This window comes from Phalaenopsis equestris, unplaced genomic scaffold, assembly GCF_001263595.1.
Source record: "Phalaenopsis equestris unplaced genomic scaffold, ASM126359v1 Scaffold000343, whole genome shotgun sequence".
NCBI classification, from domain to species: Eukaryota; Viridiplantae; Streptophyta; class Magnoliopsida; order Asparagales; family Orchidaceae; genus Phalaenopsis; species Phalaenopsis equestris.
Genome location: NW_018164785.1, coordinates 699202 through 721630, shown reverse-complemented (window position 1 = coordinate 721630; position 22429 = coordinate 699202). Strand labels below are relative to the sequence as shown.

Here is a 22429-nt window from a genome sequence, read left to right as displayed (position 1 = left end):
CCCTATTTAATACTTCATATTAAATAAGAGAATTTGTCAGCAAATAAAACAGATTCGCAGACCAAACGAGCATCATATATTTCTTAGTTTATTTGATCGAGTCTCTTCCCAAGTCTTGTGTTTATCCATCGGGATAGATACAGGGTTTGAGATAGAGTGATCTTTCATTTAAACTGTGAAAAATATGGGGTCAGTTTGATTTCATATTTTTATAAACTTAAATCTATATGTAAATTAAAACGTCCTTCCGAAGCGGGCGACGAGATTTCGATTCCGATGACCGACAGCTTCCTACGGGCAACTCACCACACCCCATCTTTTTATCGCCGATAGTGAACAAAAAAAAAAAAAACAACAAACAAAAAAAGACCCACCACAACGAGAAACAAAACACTAGGGAAAACCTGAAGGTGATGAATGAATGAAAATACTTTCCTGGGATGATTCAAACCTTAGGAAAAGAGGGAAGGAGGAAGATGCTATTGCCATACTATGTTTCCCCCAAACTCACCCACGCACACACCCACCCACTCACCCACACACACACACACACACACTTATATATATATATATATATATAAACTATTTTATTAATAAAAAAAAGTGATGCTATTGAGCAATTTCTGGACTTCACAATAAAAAAATATTTTTTCCAGTCCCTGCAACTGTCCATCATATTTTACTGTCAAAGCTATTTTTATAATGTATTCCTTGTTTTCTTCTAACAGGGTGTTGATTACCGGAGAGCTCAACCAATATCTTATGCTCTTAACGACAATCAGGGTCCCACAGCTTTGTATTTTATCCAATTCACGTCAATTTCGAGTCCATCAAACCTTTTTCGCTTTTGCATTACTTATAACTTCATATATTTGAACCGAACCCAAATCAAACCGGAATTGGATGGTTAGCCAGCCTAAGCAGAACTCCAAGCAGAACTCTAAGCTAATAACAGTAACAGTGGCCAGAAGACATTAATGCATCCTGCCAAACATTTCGCTATTCTCTCCATCAATGCGCTGACCTTGCTCGGGCCCATAACGTACAGAAAAAACCAGAGGAAGTCCACGATCCACATAAATTATAATGGATTAGAGGTAAGAGAATCAGCTCCTTTCATGGACCTTGAAAGCCATCTTCTTGCCTAATCATTCAGCATTTTCTCCCCCGTTCTTCACCGTTCAAAAGTCGCTCCTTTCTCCTCTAATGGCCGCCGACCATCCCATCCCTCTCTTTCTTCATCTCACGCTCACTCTTTCACTTATCTTTGCTGCCGTTTCAGTCTCAGAAACAGACATCCTGCTCGCCTTCAAGTCCTCCATTGAAGACCCCAACGCTTCTCTTCTGAGCTGGTTCCCCAACTCCACTGACTACTGTAACTGGACTGGAGTCACTTGCTCCTCTTTATCCCCTCCATCTCCAACCTCATTAAACCTACAAAGCCTTAATCTTTCTGGAGAAATCTCCCCTTCCATATGCCAACTGCCAAATCTGCAAATCCTTAACTTAGCTAACAATCGCTTCAACCAGCCCATTCCCCTCCTTCTCTCCCAATGTACCTCCCTTCGCACCCTCAACCTCAGCAACAATGTCTTATGGGGAACTCTCCCAGATCAGATAACCCATCTTTCTTCCCTGAAGGAGCTTGATTTGAGCAACAATCGCATCCAGGGGCAAATGCCTCTGAGTTTAGGCTTATTGGATGGGTTGCAAGTTCTCAACTTGGGAAGCAACTTGTTCTCAGGTACCGTTCATCCTCCTATCTTCCGGAATTTGAGTGATTTGGTCGTGCTAGATTTATCTAAAAACCCATCTTTGACATCAAAACTGCCCACCGAGATTGGAAGGCTTGGAAAGCTGAGAAAGCTTTTGCTGCAAAGCTCTGATTTTTATGGTGAAATCCCTGAATCATTTCAGGGTTTGCACGAGCTACAGTTTCTGGATCTCTCACAGAATAATCTGAATGGCAGAGTCCCTAAAGGATTGGGTTTGGGCATGACAAACCTGGTCTCCGTGGACTTGTCTCAGAACATGCTATCTGGTTCATTTCCTAGCGATATTTGCTATGGCAAAGCTCTCGTGGAGCTCAGCCTCCATGAAAATTTCCTTACTGGTCCAGTCCCTGAAAGCATTAGCAACTGCAATACTCTTCAGAGGTTTCAAGTGCAGGATAATATGTTTTCAGGAATTTTTCCTCCTGGATTGTGGTCCTTGTCTAACATAGCTCTTATCAGAGCTGAAAACAATCAGTTTTCAGGAGAAATTCCTGATCTAGTTGGAGTAGGTTCCAAGCTAGAGCAGGTCCAGATTGACAACAATAGCTTCACAGGGAGAATTCCTCACAGCCTTGGTCAAATACATACCATGTATAGATTCTCCGCATCGCTCAATGGACTGGATGGCAATCTGCCTGAAAATTTCTGTGATTCGCCTGTGATGAGTATCATTAATCTGTCCCATAATTCTCTCTCAGGATCTATTCCTGAGTTCAGGAATTGCATAAAATTGGTATATTTATCTCTGGCTGATAACAAGTTGACCGGGAACATCCCCTCATCTCTTGCTCAGCTGGCAGTGCTGACTTACATTGATCTATCTAGTAATGATCTTAGTGGGGAAATTCCACCAGAGCTTCAGAACTTAAAGCTTGCATTATTTAATGTCTCTTACAATCAACTTTCAGGTTCAGTTCCTCTCTACATAACTTCTGGCCTTCCAGCTTCATACCTTCAAGGAAATCCTGGACTATGTGGACCTGGACTGCCCAATACATGCAGTCTGTTGCAAAAGAGCAGCAAATCTAAAAGCTCCAAGTTGTTGATTGTTGTGGTTGCGCTAACCTTGACCGCTGTGGTGATGATTTTAGCTGTTATCTTCTTCACAATTCATCGGATGTCTGGGAAAAAATGGAGTTCTAGTGCTTGGAAGCCTGTGTTCTTTGGTTCTTTGGGTGTTTCTGAGGACGAAATAATAATGGCATTGGATGATAAGAATATTATTGGGAGAGGACCATTTGGTAGAGTTCATATCATTCAGTTACCAGACGGAGATTTCGTTGCCGTGAAGAAGTTAATGAGCATGGGAGCTGTGTCTTTAAAAAGAGCTAAAAATGAAATCAAAACGTTGGCTAAGGCTAGGCACAAAAATCTCACAAAATTTCTTGGCTTTTGCTACTCAGATACTTCAGTTCTTCTTATTCATGAATATGTAAAAAAAGGAAGCTTAGGTGATGCTCTCCTGAGATCAGAACTCCCATTAGAGTGGAGAGTTAGATTACAAATAGCTCTGGGAACTGCTCAGGGCCTTGCTTACCTTCACAAGGATTATGTCCCACATTTGCTTCATCGAAATGTGAAGTCGAATAATATTCTTCTTGATGAGGATTTTCGACCGAAGTTGACTGGCTATGGTCTTGATCGAGTGACCGGAGAAGCATCATATCAAGCATGCTTGGCTTCTGAATTGGGTTCTTTCTGCTACATTGCACCAGGTATTGCAAAAGTTTATCATTTTTTTTTTTGAACAATTAATTTCATTATATTAGTTGCTTTTTCTTTCTATTTCTTAAGCTTTAACTGGACAACCTCTTCATAAAAATAATGTGTTATTAAGATCAACACATATTTTAATAGTTTCCGTATAAAAGGTGCACATTTCATGCATAATATCTCTAATAAATGTGAGTTTGAAATTATAAAATATGACATTTAGGATATTTTAAGTTTATCAATATTTGTGGGTGTCACTTTGATTTTTTATAAGGCATGTCAAAAGATATGGTGCAGAGCTATCACCAGGACTAAGAAAGATGTGCTATAAAGATATAGAAAAGGACAAGTAAAAACACAACATAAAAAACACCAATATTTTTATGATTAAACTTCAACCAAATTTATGTCTACAATGGAGAAAATAGGATTTGATCTGCTAAAAAATAAATGCCACAATCATGGTTGGAAATTCAGGAGGGCTCACCAGATCTTCATAATTCTCAAATACATACACAAAAAATGAAAATGAAGATAACCCCAGGAATCTCACGCAAAAAGATTATAATGCAAAAATATTTTTTTTTGTCTTAGATGGTTTGGTCACATTAAACGTCGACCATTTGATGATTAGGAGAGTAGATAAGGAGAGTAGATATTTTAGATTTGACTTATGTTGAGAAAGACAGAGGTAGACCTAGGAAGACTTAGGCTTATTTTACAAAAATGATTTTAATATTTTAGAACTAAGTGAAAATATGACACTAAATAGGACGCAATGGAGAAAAAAGATTCATGTCGCCGACCCCACATAGTGGGATTAAGGCTTTGTTGTTGTTTGTTGTTGTTGTGCTATTGAAGTCACTCATTATGTTGAAATTCAGAATAATGCGGAATAAAGTGAAATACTTAATTGTTTCATTGATGTGAACGAGATTATAAATAACTCTTACAAGAATCTAATAATAGGAAAAATAATAAAAAAAAATGATAAGAAAGGAAATATATATCACTTAATCTCTTCAATAATCAATTCATATTAATTATTAAGATAATTATTAAAATTCATATTAATTATTAAGAGATATAAGAAATAACATAAAATATGAAAACAAATAATTCCTAATCCAAGGAAATAAATATAAAATAGGAAAGAAAATATTTTTTTTATTTTAAGTAAATAATTTATTCATCATAATTTCTTACAGGAATAAATTATTTCTTATTATAACTCCTAACATACCCTCTCAAGTTTGGAATGTATATTAATAATTCCTAACTTGCTGAGTAATATCAAAAATTGAGAAGAATTTAGCGATTTTGTGAAAACGTCTGTTGGCTATTCTAAAGTAGACACATGAGTCAACTTTTATTTTTTCTTTTTAAACTTTCTCTTGTATGAGATGACGATCAATCTCGATGTGCTTTGTTCGCTCATGGTATACCGGGTTCGAGAAGATGTGAAGTGCTGCTTGGTTATCACAAAATAAATTGACAGGATGTATGTGAATGCATGATCTGAATGCATGATCCCCAAATCCTGCAAAATTGTTCTTAGCCAAATAATATCGCAGGAGGTGGCGGCCATGGACCGATATTCAACTACTACACTAGAACGTGATATTGTCGTCTGTTTTCTTGGTTTTCTAAGAAATTAATGAACCCCCAAAGAAGAAACAATACCCAGTAACTGATCTTCGAGTGTCACGACACTTGACTCAATCTGCATCACAAAAGACATTTAATTGGGTTGAGCTTTCTGTTGAGAGAAAAATTCCTTGTCCCACTGTTTGTTTTACATAACGTAGAGCACGATGTGTTGCTTCAAAGTGTTGTACTCGTGGTTTGTCCATAAATTGACTTAAGATATGAATTGCATATGTCAAGTCAGAACATGTGATAGTCAAGTAGATTAATCTCCCAACTAGTTTTCAGTATGATGATGGATCACTGACATATTCTCCTTCTGATTTGCTAAGAGATAAGTTTTGTTCCATAGGGAAAGTGCCTGATTTTGCACTGAGGTACCCAACATCCTCGAGCACACCATCCTCTAGAATTTCAAAAGCATACTTTCGCTGTGAAAGCACAATACCCTTCTAGGATCGCGCAACCTCAATACCAAGGAAATATTTCAATTTTGCCAAGGTCCTTTAATTTTAATTGGTTTCTCAAGAATATTTTAACATATTCAATTTCTTGTAAGTCGTTCCCTGCAATGATGACATTATCTACATATATAAAAAGGGCGATGAATTTACTATTATTGGATCGAATGACCAAGGAATAGTCTGTCTTTGATTGCATAAAATTGGCTTGCTTTAGAGCAGTGGAAAGCTTGATAAACCATTGTCGTGAAGCTTGTTTGAGACCATATAATGATTTGTGGAGTTTACAAACTCGAGTCTCCCCTTTCATCCGAGGTCATGAGGTAGCGACATATATACGTCTTCGTCGAGGTCCCCATGCAAGAAAGCATTATTGACATCTAGTTAGTGGAGATGCCATTGCTTGGTTGAAGCTAATGCAAGGGGTAGGCGAACAATTACAAGCTTTGTTATAGGGGCAAAGGTTTCCTGGTAATCTAGCCCTTCAAGTTGATTATATCCTTTTGCCACTAATCTGGTCTTATAGCGTTCAACTGTCCCATCTGCATGAAGTTTGATTTTGTATACCCATTTGCATCCAATTGGCTTTTTTTTCAGGAGGTGATGGTACAAGGGACCATGTGCCATTGGCGTTGAGTGCGTTCTTCTCGCATAGCAACCTGCCACTTTGGATTACGAGCAGCTTTTACAAAGGTGCTTGGCTCCTTTTCAATTGAAAGAGCGGTGGTAAAAGCACGATATTTAGGTGACAATCTAGCATATGATAAGACATCAGTTAACGGATAGAAGGTACCTGTAGCTTTGGCCAACACGGAGTTTGCTGTTGGGGGGTATCTTGAGAAAAGAGAATACCAACATGATGCTCACGCAAATAGCTAGGCGTTTTTGTTGTTCTCATTGGTTTTGGTGATAATATTTGTTGGTCTGGAGTTGCAGGTTGTTCTGAGAATACATATAGAGTAGGTGAAGGTGAAGGAGTCTCTTAAGAGAGGATTTCGTTCTCTTGAGAAGATGGAATATCTTCTTGAGGTAATTCATCGAATGAAGGCATGTCGGTGTGGGTGGTGAAGTGCGAAATTGAACCTTTATTTGTAGCAAAAGAAGGGGAAGAGAAAGTGTTTTCATGGAAACGAACATCTCGTGATACAAAATTCTTCACAGTTGAAAGGTCATAGACTCTATAGTACTTTTGCGCGTATGGATACCCTAAGAGAAGAAATCGAATGGCTCTGGGTTCAAACTTGGTTGGTCGCTGATGATGTGTTGAAGCAAAACAAAAACACCCAAACACGCGCAAATGATCATATGTGGGTTGTGTTTGGAAGAGCATTTTAAAAGGAGTCTTTCCTTGGAGAAGGGGTGTTAGTGTTCGGTTAATTAGGTAGGTAGCAGTAGGATTGCATCTCCCCAAAATTTTTTGGGTAAATTAGCTTGAAACAATAAGGCTCGGCCTATGTTGAGTAAGTGGCGATGTTTTCTTTCAGCTACGTCATTTTGTTGCAGAGTGGAGACACAACTGTATTGGTGAATGATGCCTTTGTCAAGATAAAAATTCCTCAATATGAATTCATGACCATTATCACTTTGAATAATTTTGACCTTTAGACTGAATTATGTTTCAGCGAGGTTTATGAACTTGATGATGTATGAATGTGTATCTGATTTATAGTTCATCAAATAAGTTCATGTGCATCGAGTATAATCATCAACAATTTTGAGAAAATATCGCGCTCCTGTGATTGAAAGAACTTGGCATCCTCTCCAAATGTCAACGTGAATTAATTCAAAAGGTGTTTTTGAGCCAATGGAACTTGTTTGAAAAGATTAACGAGTTTTTTTAGCTAATGGGCAAATTAAACAATAAAAAACATTACAAATTTTTTTGTCTATAATTGGAAAAGGAAACAAGCTGAAAAAATTATTCGATGGGTAGCCTAAACGTTTATGTCAGAGATTTGGGGATGGTGAAGTAGCAACATTGCACTTGCTCTTTTGTGGAGTATCAAGGTAGTAGAGTTCTCCTCTTTTAGTTCCCGCCCCAATCATCTTCCCCGATTGTTGGTCCTATAGCACAGAAGTGTGGTTATTAAAAATAGCAAGGCATTGTGAATCAAACACAAATTTGCAAATGGAAATCAAATTTAATTTGAAGTAGGGGACACAAAACATTTTGTAGAACAAAGTCAGCAAAATGGATGTTGCCTATGTGTGTGGCAGTTGCAGTAGCCCCATTAGGCAAGTGAACTTTTCTATTGGTAATACTGGATTTGTAATAAGTAGATTGGTTGAATATACCATGTGATCCGTGGCTTCTGTATCAAGAATCCAACACATTTTTTTGTCAAAAACAGAGACACAAAAGATTTTACTTGAGATATTACTCATGGTTGATATACTGCCAACAAGATTAGCCATCGAGTTAAATTTGTTCTCTGCAAATAGCGATATGAGACTTTGATATTGTTCGGCTGTAAGGGTGAATGGTCCTAGACTCGTCGATATATTGGTATCCGTATGGTTGGCTTTGGGAGCAAAATTTTTCCATTCAGGTTTATTACCTGCTGAATCGGCCCTTTGCCGCTTCCTACAGTCATTGGTAGCGTGTCCCTGCCATCCACAATAATTGCATTTGAGATGTGCTCGCATGTGTCTGAGGTATGCATTTTTTACACTTTAAATGAGGATTTTTAGACGTGAAAACCTTTTCTGATTTCCGTGCATTTCCTTTACGGCAAAAGCCAAAGCTTCCAGCTGCGATGCACTCATATTTTTCATCCTATGCTACTTTTTTTCGTGGAGCGTGAAAGAATGTGTTAGTTGACATTGGGAAGTGGATCCATGAACAAAATCTGCCCTCTTATACTAGTGTATGTTTCATTAAGCCCCATGAGGAATTTCATGATTTTCTGGTTTTGCTGAAACTGCATCACTTCCTTCATGGCACCACACGTGCATTTAGGAATGTTATAAAGGGTGTCACGTTCATCCCATAGGCCTTTAAGCTTGGTGTAATAAGCTCCAATTGTCATATTGTCTTGCTTGGAATCGTGGATGGCTTCTTCGACATGGGAAATATGAACGTTGTTGGTATGAGAAAAACGTTTCTTCAAGTCGAGCCGATTTCATGGGCACTTTCATTGTATATTATATTTGTTCCAATGTCTTCTGCAATTGAATTAAACAACAATGCCTTGACAATGTTGTTGCAGAGCCTCCATTGTTGAAATTCTGCGGCGGACGTCTCTGGTGGTTCTTTGACGGTGTCGTTGACGAAACCTTCTTTGTTTTTGATGCTAAGTGCCATCAACATGGCACGACTCCAAGTATTGTAGTTTTCTCCAATTAGCAGCTGCGTAACGAGCACGAGACCGGGTTGATCTGAGTAGTGAAAATAAAATGGGTCGTTCGGATTATTGAATTTGCTAGATTTAGGCTTGGCTAAATTTTGAGTTTTTTTGTCATGTGTTTCGGCCTAGAAAAAAGATAGATGAGGGTTTCGACGTGGAAGAGGAGATGGTAAGACTCATAATCGTGTTTGCTCTGATACCATGTTAAAATTCAGAATAATGCCGAATAAAGTGGATTACTTGATTGCTTCATTGATATGAACGAGGGTATAAATAACCCTTACACGAATCCTATAATAGGAAAAATAATAAAAAAAATGATATGAAAGGAAATATATATCATCTAATATCTCCAATAATCAATTCATATTAATTATTTGGAGACATAGGAAATAACATAAAATAGGAAAACAAATAATTCCTAATCTAAGGAAATAAATATAAAATAGGAAAGGAAATATCTCCTTAATTCTAAGGAAATAATTTTTTCATCATAATTCTTTACAGGAATAAATTATTTCCTATTATAACTCCTAACACATTCTCTAAAAACACTAGGACCAAAAGTGTATCTCATTTGCTCCCTTCAACCTTAGACACAGTCCTGGTCATCAAACTCCTCTTCATGACCTAAGCCAATGCGAATCTCTAGAAAAGTAATTGTAGGAATGAAACTTGATCCTAGACAATGCAGCAGAATCCTTGATGGATTTAGATCTATTTCTTGATAGGCGTCTCAAGGAGATGTATAACGATCTTAAAATGGTGCAGATTTCTCCAAAATCAGCTCAACTACATATTACTGATGGAAGAAATAAGATTTTGATCAATATTAGTAATTCACTTTTTGATTTAATGATGTGATATAATTGGATCTTCTTTCCGAGTCCTCTTTCTGTGATGTACTCTAAGCCCTCAGAGGCTAAAAGGCACTGCACAATCTTATCAGGTCTGATGCTGCCTGAACTGATTAACTCATATGCGACCTTTGGAGCATGTTATACTCTAAAATCCATTCACTTATTACTGAATTTTCATATGCTTTAAGTTTTGTCTCCTTACTCTATATGTTGTAATAGTACAACATAACATTAGCATAGACTATACAATACAAACTTCATCTTGCTCTTCAAATTATTCAAAAAAATTTCTTATAGCTTCAAAGCTAACTGTCATGTACTTTCTTAAAAAATAATATTATGAGAAAGACGAAGAAATAAATGAAGTTGCTCTTGAAGTTGCATCCTGCAATAAACAAAAGAGCCCGTGCAAATTTTGAAGATCGTTGTACTATATATTAATTACAAAATAAGTGTCATCGTTTCAAATTATTCAAAATCTTCTTTCTGGTTATATATATATATATATATATTGTATCAAAAGGATCGAAAAATGTAAGATTCGCCCTCATTTCATGCACGTATCCAGACCCAAATACACAATCATGTATTCCACTGCAAATAGTACCAAGATCTGCAATCTTATACATACCATTTGTTTCGGCACACATGGAAATAAGAAGCAGACTCCAATCCTCATTGATCACTATGCCTTTGAGCATCATTAAAGTCTATATATACCATGTTTTCATTTGTTATTATGACCTTTGATAGTTTTCATCAACTTACTCGTCCCTCTTTTTAAAAGCCATACAATCTCTCTTATGTGCTTTTGTTTAATGCAATAGAGACAAGTTTTACTCTTATCAGCAGATTTCTCTTGCCAACACACTTTCCCTTAGTGGTAGAACAATTCTCCATTAGTCTTCCATTGCCCCACTTTCCTCATCAACACCGTAAGATTAGAAGTCACATCTTTTGATAGGAGGGAGTTTTTCATGTCTTCTATAAAGCAATAGATGGAATTGCGTTCCTACAGCAAGGTATAAGGGATTATTTCCTTCCTTACAGAACATACAGTAGCTTGTTCTAAAATGAACCACCGCTAGAATCTTCTAGCAGCTAAAAGCCTAGTATTACATAAATGCCATCTGGTAGTTGCAGATTCCATGTGCTCTCTACCTTCATGTTGTCAGACTGAAAGCCATTATGCTGAGACAATCTGGTTTTGGTTGTTATCCCCCATCAAGATGATGGGTGTTGGAAAAACCTGAAGCTTAGATTTGAAGAGATTGAATCGCTGTTTGGCAAGAGCCTTAGTAAAAATATCGTCTGGTTGATTCTGGGTAGTGATATAATAAATTTCGAGTTGGTCGTGTTGAAGATGGTCCTGAATGAAATGGTAATAAATTTTGATTTGCTTGATTCAGTCATGAATTATTGGGGCGAGTGCCATGGTAGGCACATTATCACAATATGATTTTGTCCGTTACAATTGCTCAACACTTAGTTTCTTAAGAAGTCTCCGGAGCAACAAAGTGTCAGCCGTCGCTAAATCTAAAGCTCAGTATTCCGCCTCCATGGAGGACCGGACTATGGTTGGTGTTTCTTAACTGTCCAGGAGATAGGAGCATGGCCTAGAATGAACAAAAACCTGTAATGGATTCTTAGTTCACCATGTAACCTGACCCATCAGCATCAGAGTATTTTTGTAGGCATCGGTCTCCGTTTGTTATGGTAATCCCTCAGTCAAGTGTTTCCTATAGGTGCCACAATAGATGTATAAGAAGTTGGTAGTGGTGAGTTGTGGGCTGCTACATATGCTGACAGATCTTGTTCATGGCAAATGAAATATCTGGGCTAGTGAGCATAAGGTACTGTAGGGCTCCAACGAATCTTCTATACTCATTGGGATTCTCCATAGTTGGTGTCATGTAAGATATGTCCATTTTCTTATTTGGTAAGGGAGTTGAGACATTGTTGCAGCCCATCATGGCCATATCCTGAAAGATGTTGGTTAAGACATGCTTGTTGACTCAGGAAATACAGTTTGCTGTCCGATACACTTCAATGCCCAGAAATTTGTGTACCTCACCCAGTTGTTTAATCTGAAATCTGCTGGAGAGGTTGGCGGTGAGTTCCTGAATTGCAGCCAAGCTATCTCCAGTCATTAAAATGTCTCTACATATTAGAGAATGAAAATATTGTGTGCAGTTTGCTGTGAGAAGAGGAGAGAAGGATCAGCTCTACCGATGGTAAATCCCAACTGAATCAAGAATTTGGAGATGGTGGTGAACCATTGTTGAGGAGACTATCTGAGACAATAGAGAGCCTTCTTGAGTAAGCATACATGTTGAGAAATTTAGGATCTGTAAAGCCAGTCAGTTGCTGCATAGTCTCAAGAAGTGTACCATGCAAGAAGGCGTTGCTGAGATCGAATTGAAGAAATGGCCATTTCCTGTTAAACGCGACCATCAAGAGTAATCTAAGGGTTGTCATTTTTGTGACTGGACTAAATATCTCATATTGATTGATACCATATTCTTGATTATATCCATGTGCTACGAGCCTTGCTTTGTATCGTGCTACCGTTCCGTTCGAGTGGTGTTTTGTACAATATGTCAATCTACACCCATAAATTGGATGATTGGATGGGGAAGGTACAAGTGTCCACATCCCTTGGGCTTAAACGACATGAAATTCGTCACTTGGCTTTGTGCCAATGTTCTGATTTGGAAGCTAGAGTGTAAGAGGTGGGGTCAGGTGGGTTCTACATTTGATGAAGGAGGCTGAGGCACTGGATAGGCTTGAGATTTCCGATTTTAGCTCTAGTGACCATTTGATGAGTGGTAGCTGTCAGTTGGTCCATTGGTACGGTTGTATCCGACAAACAAGGAGGTTGGGGAGGATTGTTTGCTGTTGTTGGAGAGGAGTGATTTGGTTGTCTCGTGGATGGAGAAGGAATGGCTAGAGTGCTGTCCTGATTTTGTGAGGAGAGTCCTTGGACAGCAGAAGTTGGAATGAGTATGAATTTGTAGGGATTAAATATTGAGCTGTATTGGGAGGATTGATGTGGGAATGTGGGAAGGTGGTTTCATGAAACACTATATGGTAGGAGATTATGATTTGGATATTTGAGGATTATAACATTTGAATTCTTTGTGGATTGAAGAGTACCCAAGGAAGATGCATAGAGTTAATCGATGAGCTAGTTTGTGTTGAGTTGTGGGTTTCAACCATTGGTAACATAGACATCCAAAGATCATCAAGAGTGAGTACGCAGGTGGCTTATTGTATAGATTTTCATATGGAGTGGATGATGGGTATTTTTGAGAGGTAAACTATTGTTTGTAGTGCTTCAAGCCAAAATTTGAGTGGGAGGCATCATATATGAGTGTTCTAGTGGTTTCAATTAGATGACGATGTTTGCATTTTAAGATTCCATTTCGTTTAGGAGTATATGGGCATGTGAATTGTTGAAGCATACCTTGTTGGGTAAAAGCATATTTGAGGGTGGAGTTGTTATATTCGCCACCGTCATCGGATCAGAATATTCTTATTGTGGTATGAAATTGATTCTTGATCATTTGGATGAATGCAATGCATTTTTGTGGAAGTTCAGATTTATACCTCATAGGATATAGCCAACAATATTTAGAATACTCATCAACAAAAATTATATAATATCAAAAACCTTGATTGGATGGTATTGGGGATCTTTAATCTGATGACTTTTTATTATCTCTGAGCACATCAAACTCTTTGAACAAAAGATTATTTAACTTGTTTTCTTTGAGTATAAATGAATGATAAGGTCTTGACATTCAATATTTTTTTCCCGAACAAGATTTCATCAGCATTGCAACATTCTTCAATAAGTTTAAAAGATGACTAGAGTACAAATGAATCCTAATCACAACCATTGCCATTACTTACAGAACAAAGCTACAGCAAGAAAGCAACTGAGCAGATGGATGTCTACAGCTTCGGCGTTGTGCTACTGGAACTCATTACAGGAAGACCAGCAGAGCAGCCGGATTCTCGAGAATCGGTTGACGTGGTCAAGTGGGTGAGACGAAAAATTAATATGAGAAATGGACCTAACAAAGTTCTTGATCCGAAGGTATCGGATTCTTCGCACAGAGAGATGTTAGGTGCACTAGATCTTGCTCTCAATTGCACTGCAATTATGCCTGAAAAGAGACCTGGAATGGATGAGGTAGTGAGAACTCTGCAATTACTTAATGATGTTAACGAACCGCTCGTAATTTCTTCTGTCGAGTAATTAATAGCCTTGTGCTTGTAGTATTAATAGATTGCTTAGTATGTAACTTGCCTATGTCGGTGGTGTAAGAGTTAGTTCAAATGGTAATTGTTTTTTAAGAGTTTATTATTCTTAAATTTGAGAATGAGATATTGCATCACATGTTTTTATGTTTGGTGAAGTTCTAATGCAAAGCAAGATAGAGTATCAAAGGGTGCATTTTGATCTTCAGTAAGATCTCTGCAAATTATGTTTTGAGTATTATTTAAACTATGTTGAATCGAATCATGTTGTTAGTTCATTACTCAAATCTTGTTTAAACTTATTATTATTTGAATTTACTTCAAGCAAGTTTATGAACAAAATGGTCCAAATATATCATTATCATATCTTTAAACTTTGTTCTAAAATGCATCATGCAATGTTTGCCTTTTGTTTAGACATGATTTCACCGGTGTTTGAACATGGTTTGATCAATGTTCAAACATGCTCAAATGTGGTTTGATCCATGTTCAAAAGTATTTTTACTATATGCTAATGAATTAATTCCTATACATGAATCAAATATCAATATTCTTATATTATATAGATGAGAATGGAAATGATAGGTAATTTGGTTGGACATTAAAAAAAAGCATTTTCTTATGATCAATGATAGGTAAGTTGGTTGGATATTCAAAAAAAAAGAAAAAAAAAAAGAAAAAAAAAGTGCAATGGATTGATGATGCAAAGAATTTTCTTTCTTAAAGATGTTGTAGATCTTTTATATACAAAATAGTACAGCTTAATAATATCCAATTTAATTTGAGAGTGAAGATGATGCATTGATTTAGAGGAACACAGTTGATAATTTCAATTCTTCCAACTAAGCTACTTAGATGTAAGAGCTTAGTTTTTTTCTTGAAAAGGATTTTCTCTTACATTCAACATTGATCTCCTATGTGTGTTGATTGCTCCCAATAAAATTTTAACTATGATTTTTTTTTTTTTTCAAATGTGGATGAATTCATCTCAGTTAGTTTTGTGGGCTCCAAAAATTGTGATCTCTTCTCGGGACTCTCTGCAATTATTTTTATTTTTGTTGCATCGAGAGAGCTTTAAAGAGTCAAATTTTTAAAAGACAGATCGAATTATAGATAACATCTCCCAAAAGTTTTGCCTTCATTTAGTGATGGTTTTTTGATCTGAGGTTCAAAGTTTCTCATAGGTGTAAGCCACTATGGTTAATTATTCATCTTAATAACAGAAAAAACTTACAATTATGGCTAGCCATTTAGAATTGAATATTAAACATATAATAACACTGGTCTTATAATATTTTAAATTGTAAAATTTATCATTTGAAGATTAAAACTAGTAGGGGAAATGAAGAGAAAACTAGATCATGATCCCATGGTTTCATCGTCCCGGGTCGCCGTGATCCTTGATCTACTTAGTCAAAGAAGGCAGCCGGCCCAACCTAACTGAAAGATCCTGGTGAGCAACCATGAGTTTTGTCGTCCAAGGAAACCGTATAGCTTTGGGGTGGATATTTTTCTAAGGGGATAAATTTAAGGCGACTGTGGCTAACAAAAACTTGTGTTAATCAATAGTATTCCTATGATTCACAACGCAAAGGATAGAAAAAGTTTTTCTAGAGCATACGGGTTGCAGCAGTGACAGTAATATAATAGTGACATTTGACGGCAACCACCCAGTCAGAGGGTTCTGGTAGTAACCGCTATTTTGTTGTATCATTTGGCGACTGAATCACGAGGACAGAGAACTCGGGCCACATCCTTATTGACATGCGATTGCTTTAATTATGAGTATAGGGGTGCATTTGGTATGACAACCACTCTTTGTGAGCTGAAATCAATCAGAAATTAATCACCCTTGATAGATTATTGCGAAGTGTGAATAGATTTTTGTTGTAGGTCTTTAGCGATTTTAACTTAGAGGTTTTGGTTGATTATTTTGAAAATTTTGATTTAAAAGATTAACTCAGCTGGTTGAAATCTACAATAAACACGACAATCATTAAGGAGTTAAGCATGTTAAAATTTTATATTTGAAAGAGCATTTAGTTTTGCTAGTTTAGACTTTTAGGATATGAGTCATGTCGACTCATGTCCTTACAAGGAGGAGGATCAGACTAAGTGATTTTGACTTGTAAATTTTTATTTTAGAATTTGGAATTTTATTTTGAAATTACTGGACTCATCAACTCAAGTTTTTGCGAGGAGGATCAGGCTAATCAGGTGGGACTTATAACATTATTCTATAGATAAGATGGTCCGATTAGGCCGCACAACATCCTTGAACCTAATATTTGAGCATTCAATACATTGGCTGGAGCACATGTGGGTTTACAATTTCATATATTTGAATATTTGAAACAATTTTATAAGCTTTAAAGACTTGCGTAAATTTTAAGTCATGATAAACTAATCAATTACGAGACACGCAAGATTTTGAAAATATTTGTAATTTAGTAGTTTATATAAAAACCTTAAAATAAACATAGCTCAAGAGTATCTTATGTGGTACACATCTAATCCTTAAGAGTGAGCTCACATTTCAAGATATCACATTTCACTTAGAAGATAATCATAAATTTTTTTATAAATTTTGAAATCATTTGGAGTTTAAATATTTGTAAAAACATCATGATTTTAGACTTTAAAAATGGATAGTCTTCTGTTCGCTAATAGGTGTATTGCAAATTTGGTGACGGAATTTTATAGTTTCAAAAAGCCTCGTTTTTTGTCCCTTATGAGCCTAAGTTCAAAAAACTAAATCTTGAATTTATTTTTAAACCTTAGGAGTATAAGTTTGGAAAACCCGATAACAAATATTTGTCTTATGAGCTTAAATTTTAAAATCTAAATTTCAATATTTTTAAGCCATAAGAGTCTATGTTTCAAAAGCCCAAAACATGAAAATTTTTAAAACTTTAAGGGTCTAAATATTAAAAGCTAAGATGCTTAATTTTTTAAACCATGAGAGCCTAAGTTTTAAAAACCTCGGTTTTCAATTCATTTTAAAAATCAAAATGAGTCAAACTTTATTTTATTTTCTAAGTTCAAAATTTCTTTTAATTTAAATTGATTACAAGTCTAAATTATCAGAAATTTTGACAGTTTTTATATGTCAACTTCTATTTGGTGGCATGAGAGAATGTCAACCTTCCGACCTGTCTCAAAAGACTCGTTTATTAGTGTCGTGAGATACTTATCGAGGAGCAAAAAAGAACATTTAACCTGCAATCTCAAAAGACGCAACAAACCTTCAATATACTTGCAAAAAATGTTAAATAAAAAGCAGTGAGTTCTCCGAGTGGTACTTTACTTTCCTTGAATGATACTTAATTTTCACGGATGTGCATTTTAAAACCCTAATTTTAAAAAGAGTTTTCAAACCAATTTTGAAGTTTTTCCGAATGGTGCTTAATTCTCATGGTAGGTATTCATGCTCTACTCGAACGAGTATTTTTAAAAATGATTATTGCCCCAATGTGTTATACCTTTCAATCTGTAATGTCGTTGACAGTCACAATGATAATAATAAAAAAAAACACAAATATTTATTAAAAAGTTTTTTTAAGTTTTAGGAATGTTTTCTTTGAAAATGTTTTATTTCCTCGAAAATGTTTCATTAAGTTTTATTTTTGAAAAGATTTTTATTAAATTCTGAAAAGGTTTTGATTTTTCTAGTTTAAAAAAAGGTTTTTGTTACTTATTGGGAATTTCATTCTTAAGTTAAAAAGAAAATAAGTATAAAAAGATGTTATAGATTAGGGCATAAGTAAACATATATCAACTTATAAAATTATTTCCTCTTCTTGGTGCTCACTCGAATTTATGTAAAGAGAACACTTTTAGAGCACATTTAGATTTATAAATTTTTTTATTAAAAAATAGTTACTTTTTAGAGCATACTTAAATTTATATAGACTTTTATAAAAATGGTTGTCTTTCAACATATTGGCATAACATGACTATATGAACTTTGTAAATCACTTTTTAAGCGCTCGACTTATGTGAATATTTAGTCCTAAGCATATAAGTACAACCGTACAAATGTTTTTTACCTTATATATATATTTTTTCTTAGTTGTCATAAACATGCTTTCCACCTGAATCCATAAAGCCACAACTTGCAAAGTGCATGAACATAAAACCACAATTTGCTAACTTGCATGGGCCATAAAGTTGCAACTATCCAACTGACATAAAACATAAAGCCACAACTTGCCAACTTGCATAGAACTTAAAGCCATAACTTACTGACTTGCAGGAACATAAAATCACAAGCATGGATAGTTGTGTATGGAACATAAGATCATATGAGCTTGTATAATAAGTAAACCTAAGCCACAACTTGCAGGAACATAAGGTCATAGGTTTTCTACTTGAATAAACCATTAAACAATGAGTTTTCTACTTGCACACTCTATAAGCACATTCACATAAATTTTACATGAAATGTGGAACTATACATGACTTCTTTTGTTGTTTTTGTAAGAAATATACATCATGAACAAAAATTTTTGTCTTGTTTATTTATTTATTTTTTGAAACTCGGAACTAAACATGCCTTATGTTTTGTTGATTTTTGCATGAAACATAAAACTTGAACATGAATTTTGGTCTTAAGATGAAACATACACTAAGGACATGGATTTTATTTAGCATGAAATCTAGATATAACACATGAGATTTTGGCATATACAAGAGAGAACATAAATACCACATAGATTTTGCATGGAACATATAGAACTTCACATAGAGTTTGCATGGAGAACTATCACATAACACCTGAAATTTTGTCAATGAATATAAGCACATAATTAACCACATGATTTTTTGTAGCATGAAGCATAAGCACCAACCACATGATTTTCACATTGCATGGCATACACACACAACGCATTTTCTTTTCCCTTTTTGTCTGGTTTTTGGGTAAGCTGAAGAGATGGGAGAAGAGGTGGGTAGGCTAAGGGCAATGAAGATGGGTGATGGGTTTTGTTTGGTCTCGAGTAGGGTGAGAAAAGAGGGAAATTGTGAGGGCTTTGTGTGGTTTCAGGTAGGGTGAGGAGAGGAGTAGTGGTTTTATGTGTTGAGTTTCGAGTAGGGTGAGGAAAAAAAGAAGGAAGTGGTGGGCTTTGTGTGGTTTTGAGTAAGGTGATAAGAGCAGATTTATGGGTTTTATTTGTTGGATTTTTGGTAGGGTGAAGAAAAAAGGGAAGTGATGAAGGTTTAGGCTTGGTTCATTGAGAGAAACACAAAGAAAGGGGACAGTGACTCGAGTATGGTAAGAAAAAGGGAAAAAATAGGTAGGTAGGCTCTGTTATGGTGAGAGATGGGAGAGAGAGAGAGATGTTAGGTCTCGGAAATAGAGAGAGAAAGGAGAAGAGAGAAAAAAAACATGGAAGGAAGAGAGAAGGAAAAAAGAACTTCACTAAATCACACAAAAACTTTTTGAAATGGGCGAAAATGAAGAGTTTATACCTTCATTGAAATGTTCTTGTTTGCCTTGCCTTGGATGAAGTGCTTGACCATTGCATTTCTTAGTGTGGTTTTCAGCCTTCTGTGAGGGAATGAGAGGGAGATATTAAAAGGGAGTGGTAATGGGGATGGATTGGTTGTGAAGAGGAGAGAGTGAGAGGGGGGCTTGGTTTGTAAAGAAGATGAGGGAGAGGTAGTTTTGGCAAGAGAAAATGCGAGGTAGAGATGAGGGCTCGGTTAGATGAGGGAGGTTTAAATGGGAAAGAAATGGAGGGAGGAGTTACGAAGAGGAGGAAAATTTGAAATTTTGGGTTGTTATGGGGGCTATGGACAACATGACAAGTATAGCTCGTTTGGAAAAGGAAAATGTAAGGAATTTAGTGGTGCAATTAGTTTTTGATGAAGTGGCTTCTAGCTCAAGATATTTCAATTTGAAGTGGATAGACAGTTATGAGTGGTTATGGTCAAAATTTTATCCTTGGCTCATTTGGTATAAAAATATATGAAGAATTTAATGATGCAATAGGTTTTTAGTCAACGAGGACTCTATCTCAAGTTTTTTCAAGTCAAACTGTGAGCCCCAACCTAAGTAAATTTTTAGTGGGTTTTAATTGATTAAATTAAGTGTTTTTAGCTCACATTTACTTTTTTTTTAAAATTTAATTTTGATTTGAGTTCATTTTGAGTGAATTAGGTGTATTGTTTTTTTATTATAGAAATTATTGTAAGTGTAACGGGTCCTCGAACAATGTCCGATTTGGGAATGAAGAAGTCCATTTGAAAGACTATGGAGATCCATACACGACCTTTCAGTTTGTTTTGAAAATATTGATTCATTGAAAAATTTTACATATGACTATTGTTCATGCATGAAAATCCAAAATATTAAATTTTACATAAAAAGTGTATTCGATGATAACCAAACAAGTTTGCATGCTTCCCATTTGTCATTATGAACATCATGTAACTTACAAGATGTAGTTATGATCATTAGATTAGTTTGTGGAGAAACTGATAATTTCTGGGTGCATAAAGTTTTATTCTTGCACGAAAATTTGAAGTAAAAATTTTTACATAAACGTTGTATCATATAATCATCAAACTTATTTGCATTGTTTTAATATGTGCTAATAAATGTCAGACAACTTTTAGAATGAAGTTTCCAGCCTTTTGATGATCTGTAAAGAAAATAATAATTTTGATGCGAGTGTTGGTTAAAGCTAATTTAAGGGTTAATTTTACGGTCAATTTTAGAGTTTGACCAATATTGGTTATATTTAGCTCTATTTCAGTTTTTTTATTTCAATTTTTGTTTAGTTGGATTTTATTTTTACTTAAATTAGGCTTTGATCAAGTTTCATCTCAAGTAAGGTTCAAGTTATAGCTTATTTGAGCTTAATTCAGTCCAAATGATATTAGGTGAAAGTTCTTAAATCCTAATGAGACTGTATAAATAATGAAGAAAGGTTGACTGAAAAATGAGGTCTTCACTGGCTCCAAAACTTGATCTTTATTATGGAAGGAATTGTGACTGAATCTGGTACCTCAACAAAGCAATGTAGTCTTCAAAATTCAGGATGGTGCCACAAAGGACTTGCTCCCAACACCTTTGAAATAGTCAGACCTAATCACATTCAATCCAAACGAAACATAGACAGTGTAACCCTAACTCTTAGGTGTTCGAAACTAGAGAGTAGCCTCATGAACTATAAACTAAACTTACTCAACTAAGGGTTAAGGCTAGTCTAGTCAACAAAATTGACTAACCTGATAAAGGAAAAAAGGTATGTTCTTGACGGATTACATTGAGAAAGAAGTTATTGAAAGATTAATGGGAATTTATACTAACTCAAACTTACTTACTCCAAAGCACGGATCTGCAAACCAGTCATGACTGGTTCAAGGTCAATGAACTTGATCACATCGTGATGGTGCCATAAAGGACTTACTCCAACACTGATGGACCAAAAGGCTAAATCTATGGAATGTGCCATAGTAGTTTAGCCCCCCAACCCTAAGTTGTTCAATAAATGACACTTGAGAGTATCCATATAGATTATACACTAGACTTACTCAGCGAAGGCGCATACCTAATCAATCAGTATTTCACTGAACTGAGGCATACAAACCCAAGAAAGGACAGATTTTAAACTGTTTTCAATAGACTACATATTTGAAAAGGTGCTCTCAGTCTTATTCTAGGTTAATGACTCTAAAGTGTTTATCTGATTAACTCGATAATTCATCATAATCAGGGAACCTTGTAGATCGATTTAATTCTAACTCACACTAGACTTGGTATGACATTCTTAACTCTTTTGTGTTCAATGACTGACACTAGGGTAGTTGTGTTGTTGTGGCACTATAGTTACTCAACCGAGGAAGCAGGGCTTGTCGAGTCTAGTTTAGTAGATAAAATTGACGAATCTGAGAAAGAAAAAAGATATGCTTTGTGATGGTGATGCTCAGTGATGAGTTACACTGAGAAAGAAATTTTTGGGGGGCATATCCCCACTCAGACTTAATAACCCATAAAACTAACCTAAATAATCAACATTTCACTAAAAAAAATCCAATTAACCAAATCTCATTGTGATGGTGCCACAAAGGGGCTTGCCCCAACATCAATGAATCTAAAAACTAAGTGTACAATTTGTGATGAGCCACTCTGAAAAAGAAGGCATCGAAGGGCATATCCTTCCTCAAACTTATTCACCTACCAAGATAATCATCACTTCATTGAATTGAGGCCAGTTAACCTCATATCATTATAATGGTACCACAAAGGGCTCGCTCCAACATCTACGAATCCCAAAAAAATAAAGTGTATAGCTTACGATGATCCATACTCATAAATGTGTGTGTCTGAGTGTGTGTGTGTGTGTGGGGGGGGG

General features: G+C 35.9%; 1 protein-coding gene across 1 annotated transcript; it reads left to right on the top strand.

Moving 5' to 3' along the window:
• Positions 1 to 995: 995 nt before the first annotated feature.
• LOC110025952 (probably inactive leucine-rich repeat receptor-like protein kinase At5g06940) lies at positions 996 to 14257 on the top strand. The gene is made up of 2 exons (XM_020726658.1): positions 996 to 3490; positions 13721 to 14257. The coding sequence occupies exons 1-2, from the start codon at positions 1207 to 1209 to the stop codon at positions 14065 to 14067; spliced, it is 2631 nt and encodes an 876-aa protein (XP_020582317.1). The 5' UTR covers positions 996 to 1206; the 3' UTR covers positions 14068 to 14257.
• The last annotated feature ends 8172 nt before the right edge of the window (positions 14258 to 22429 follow it).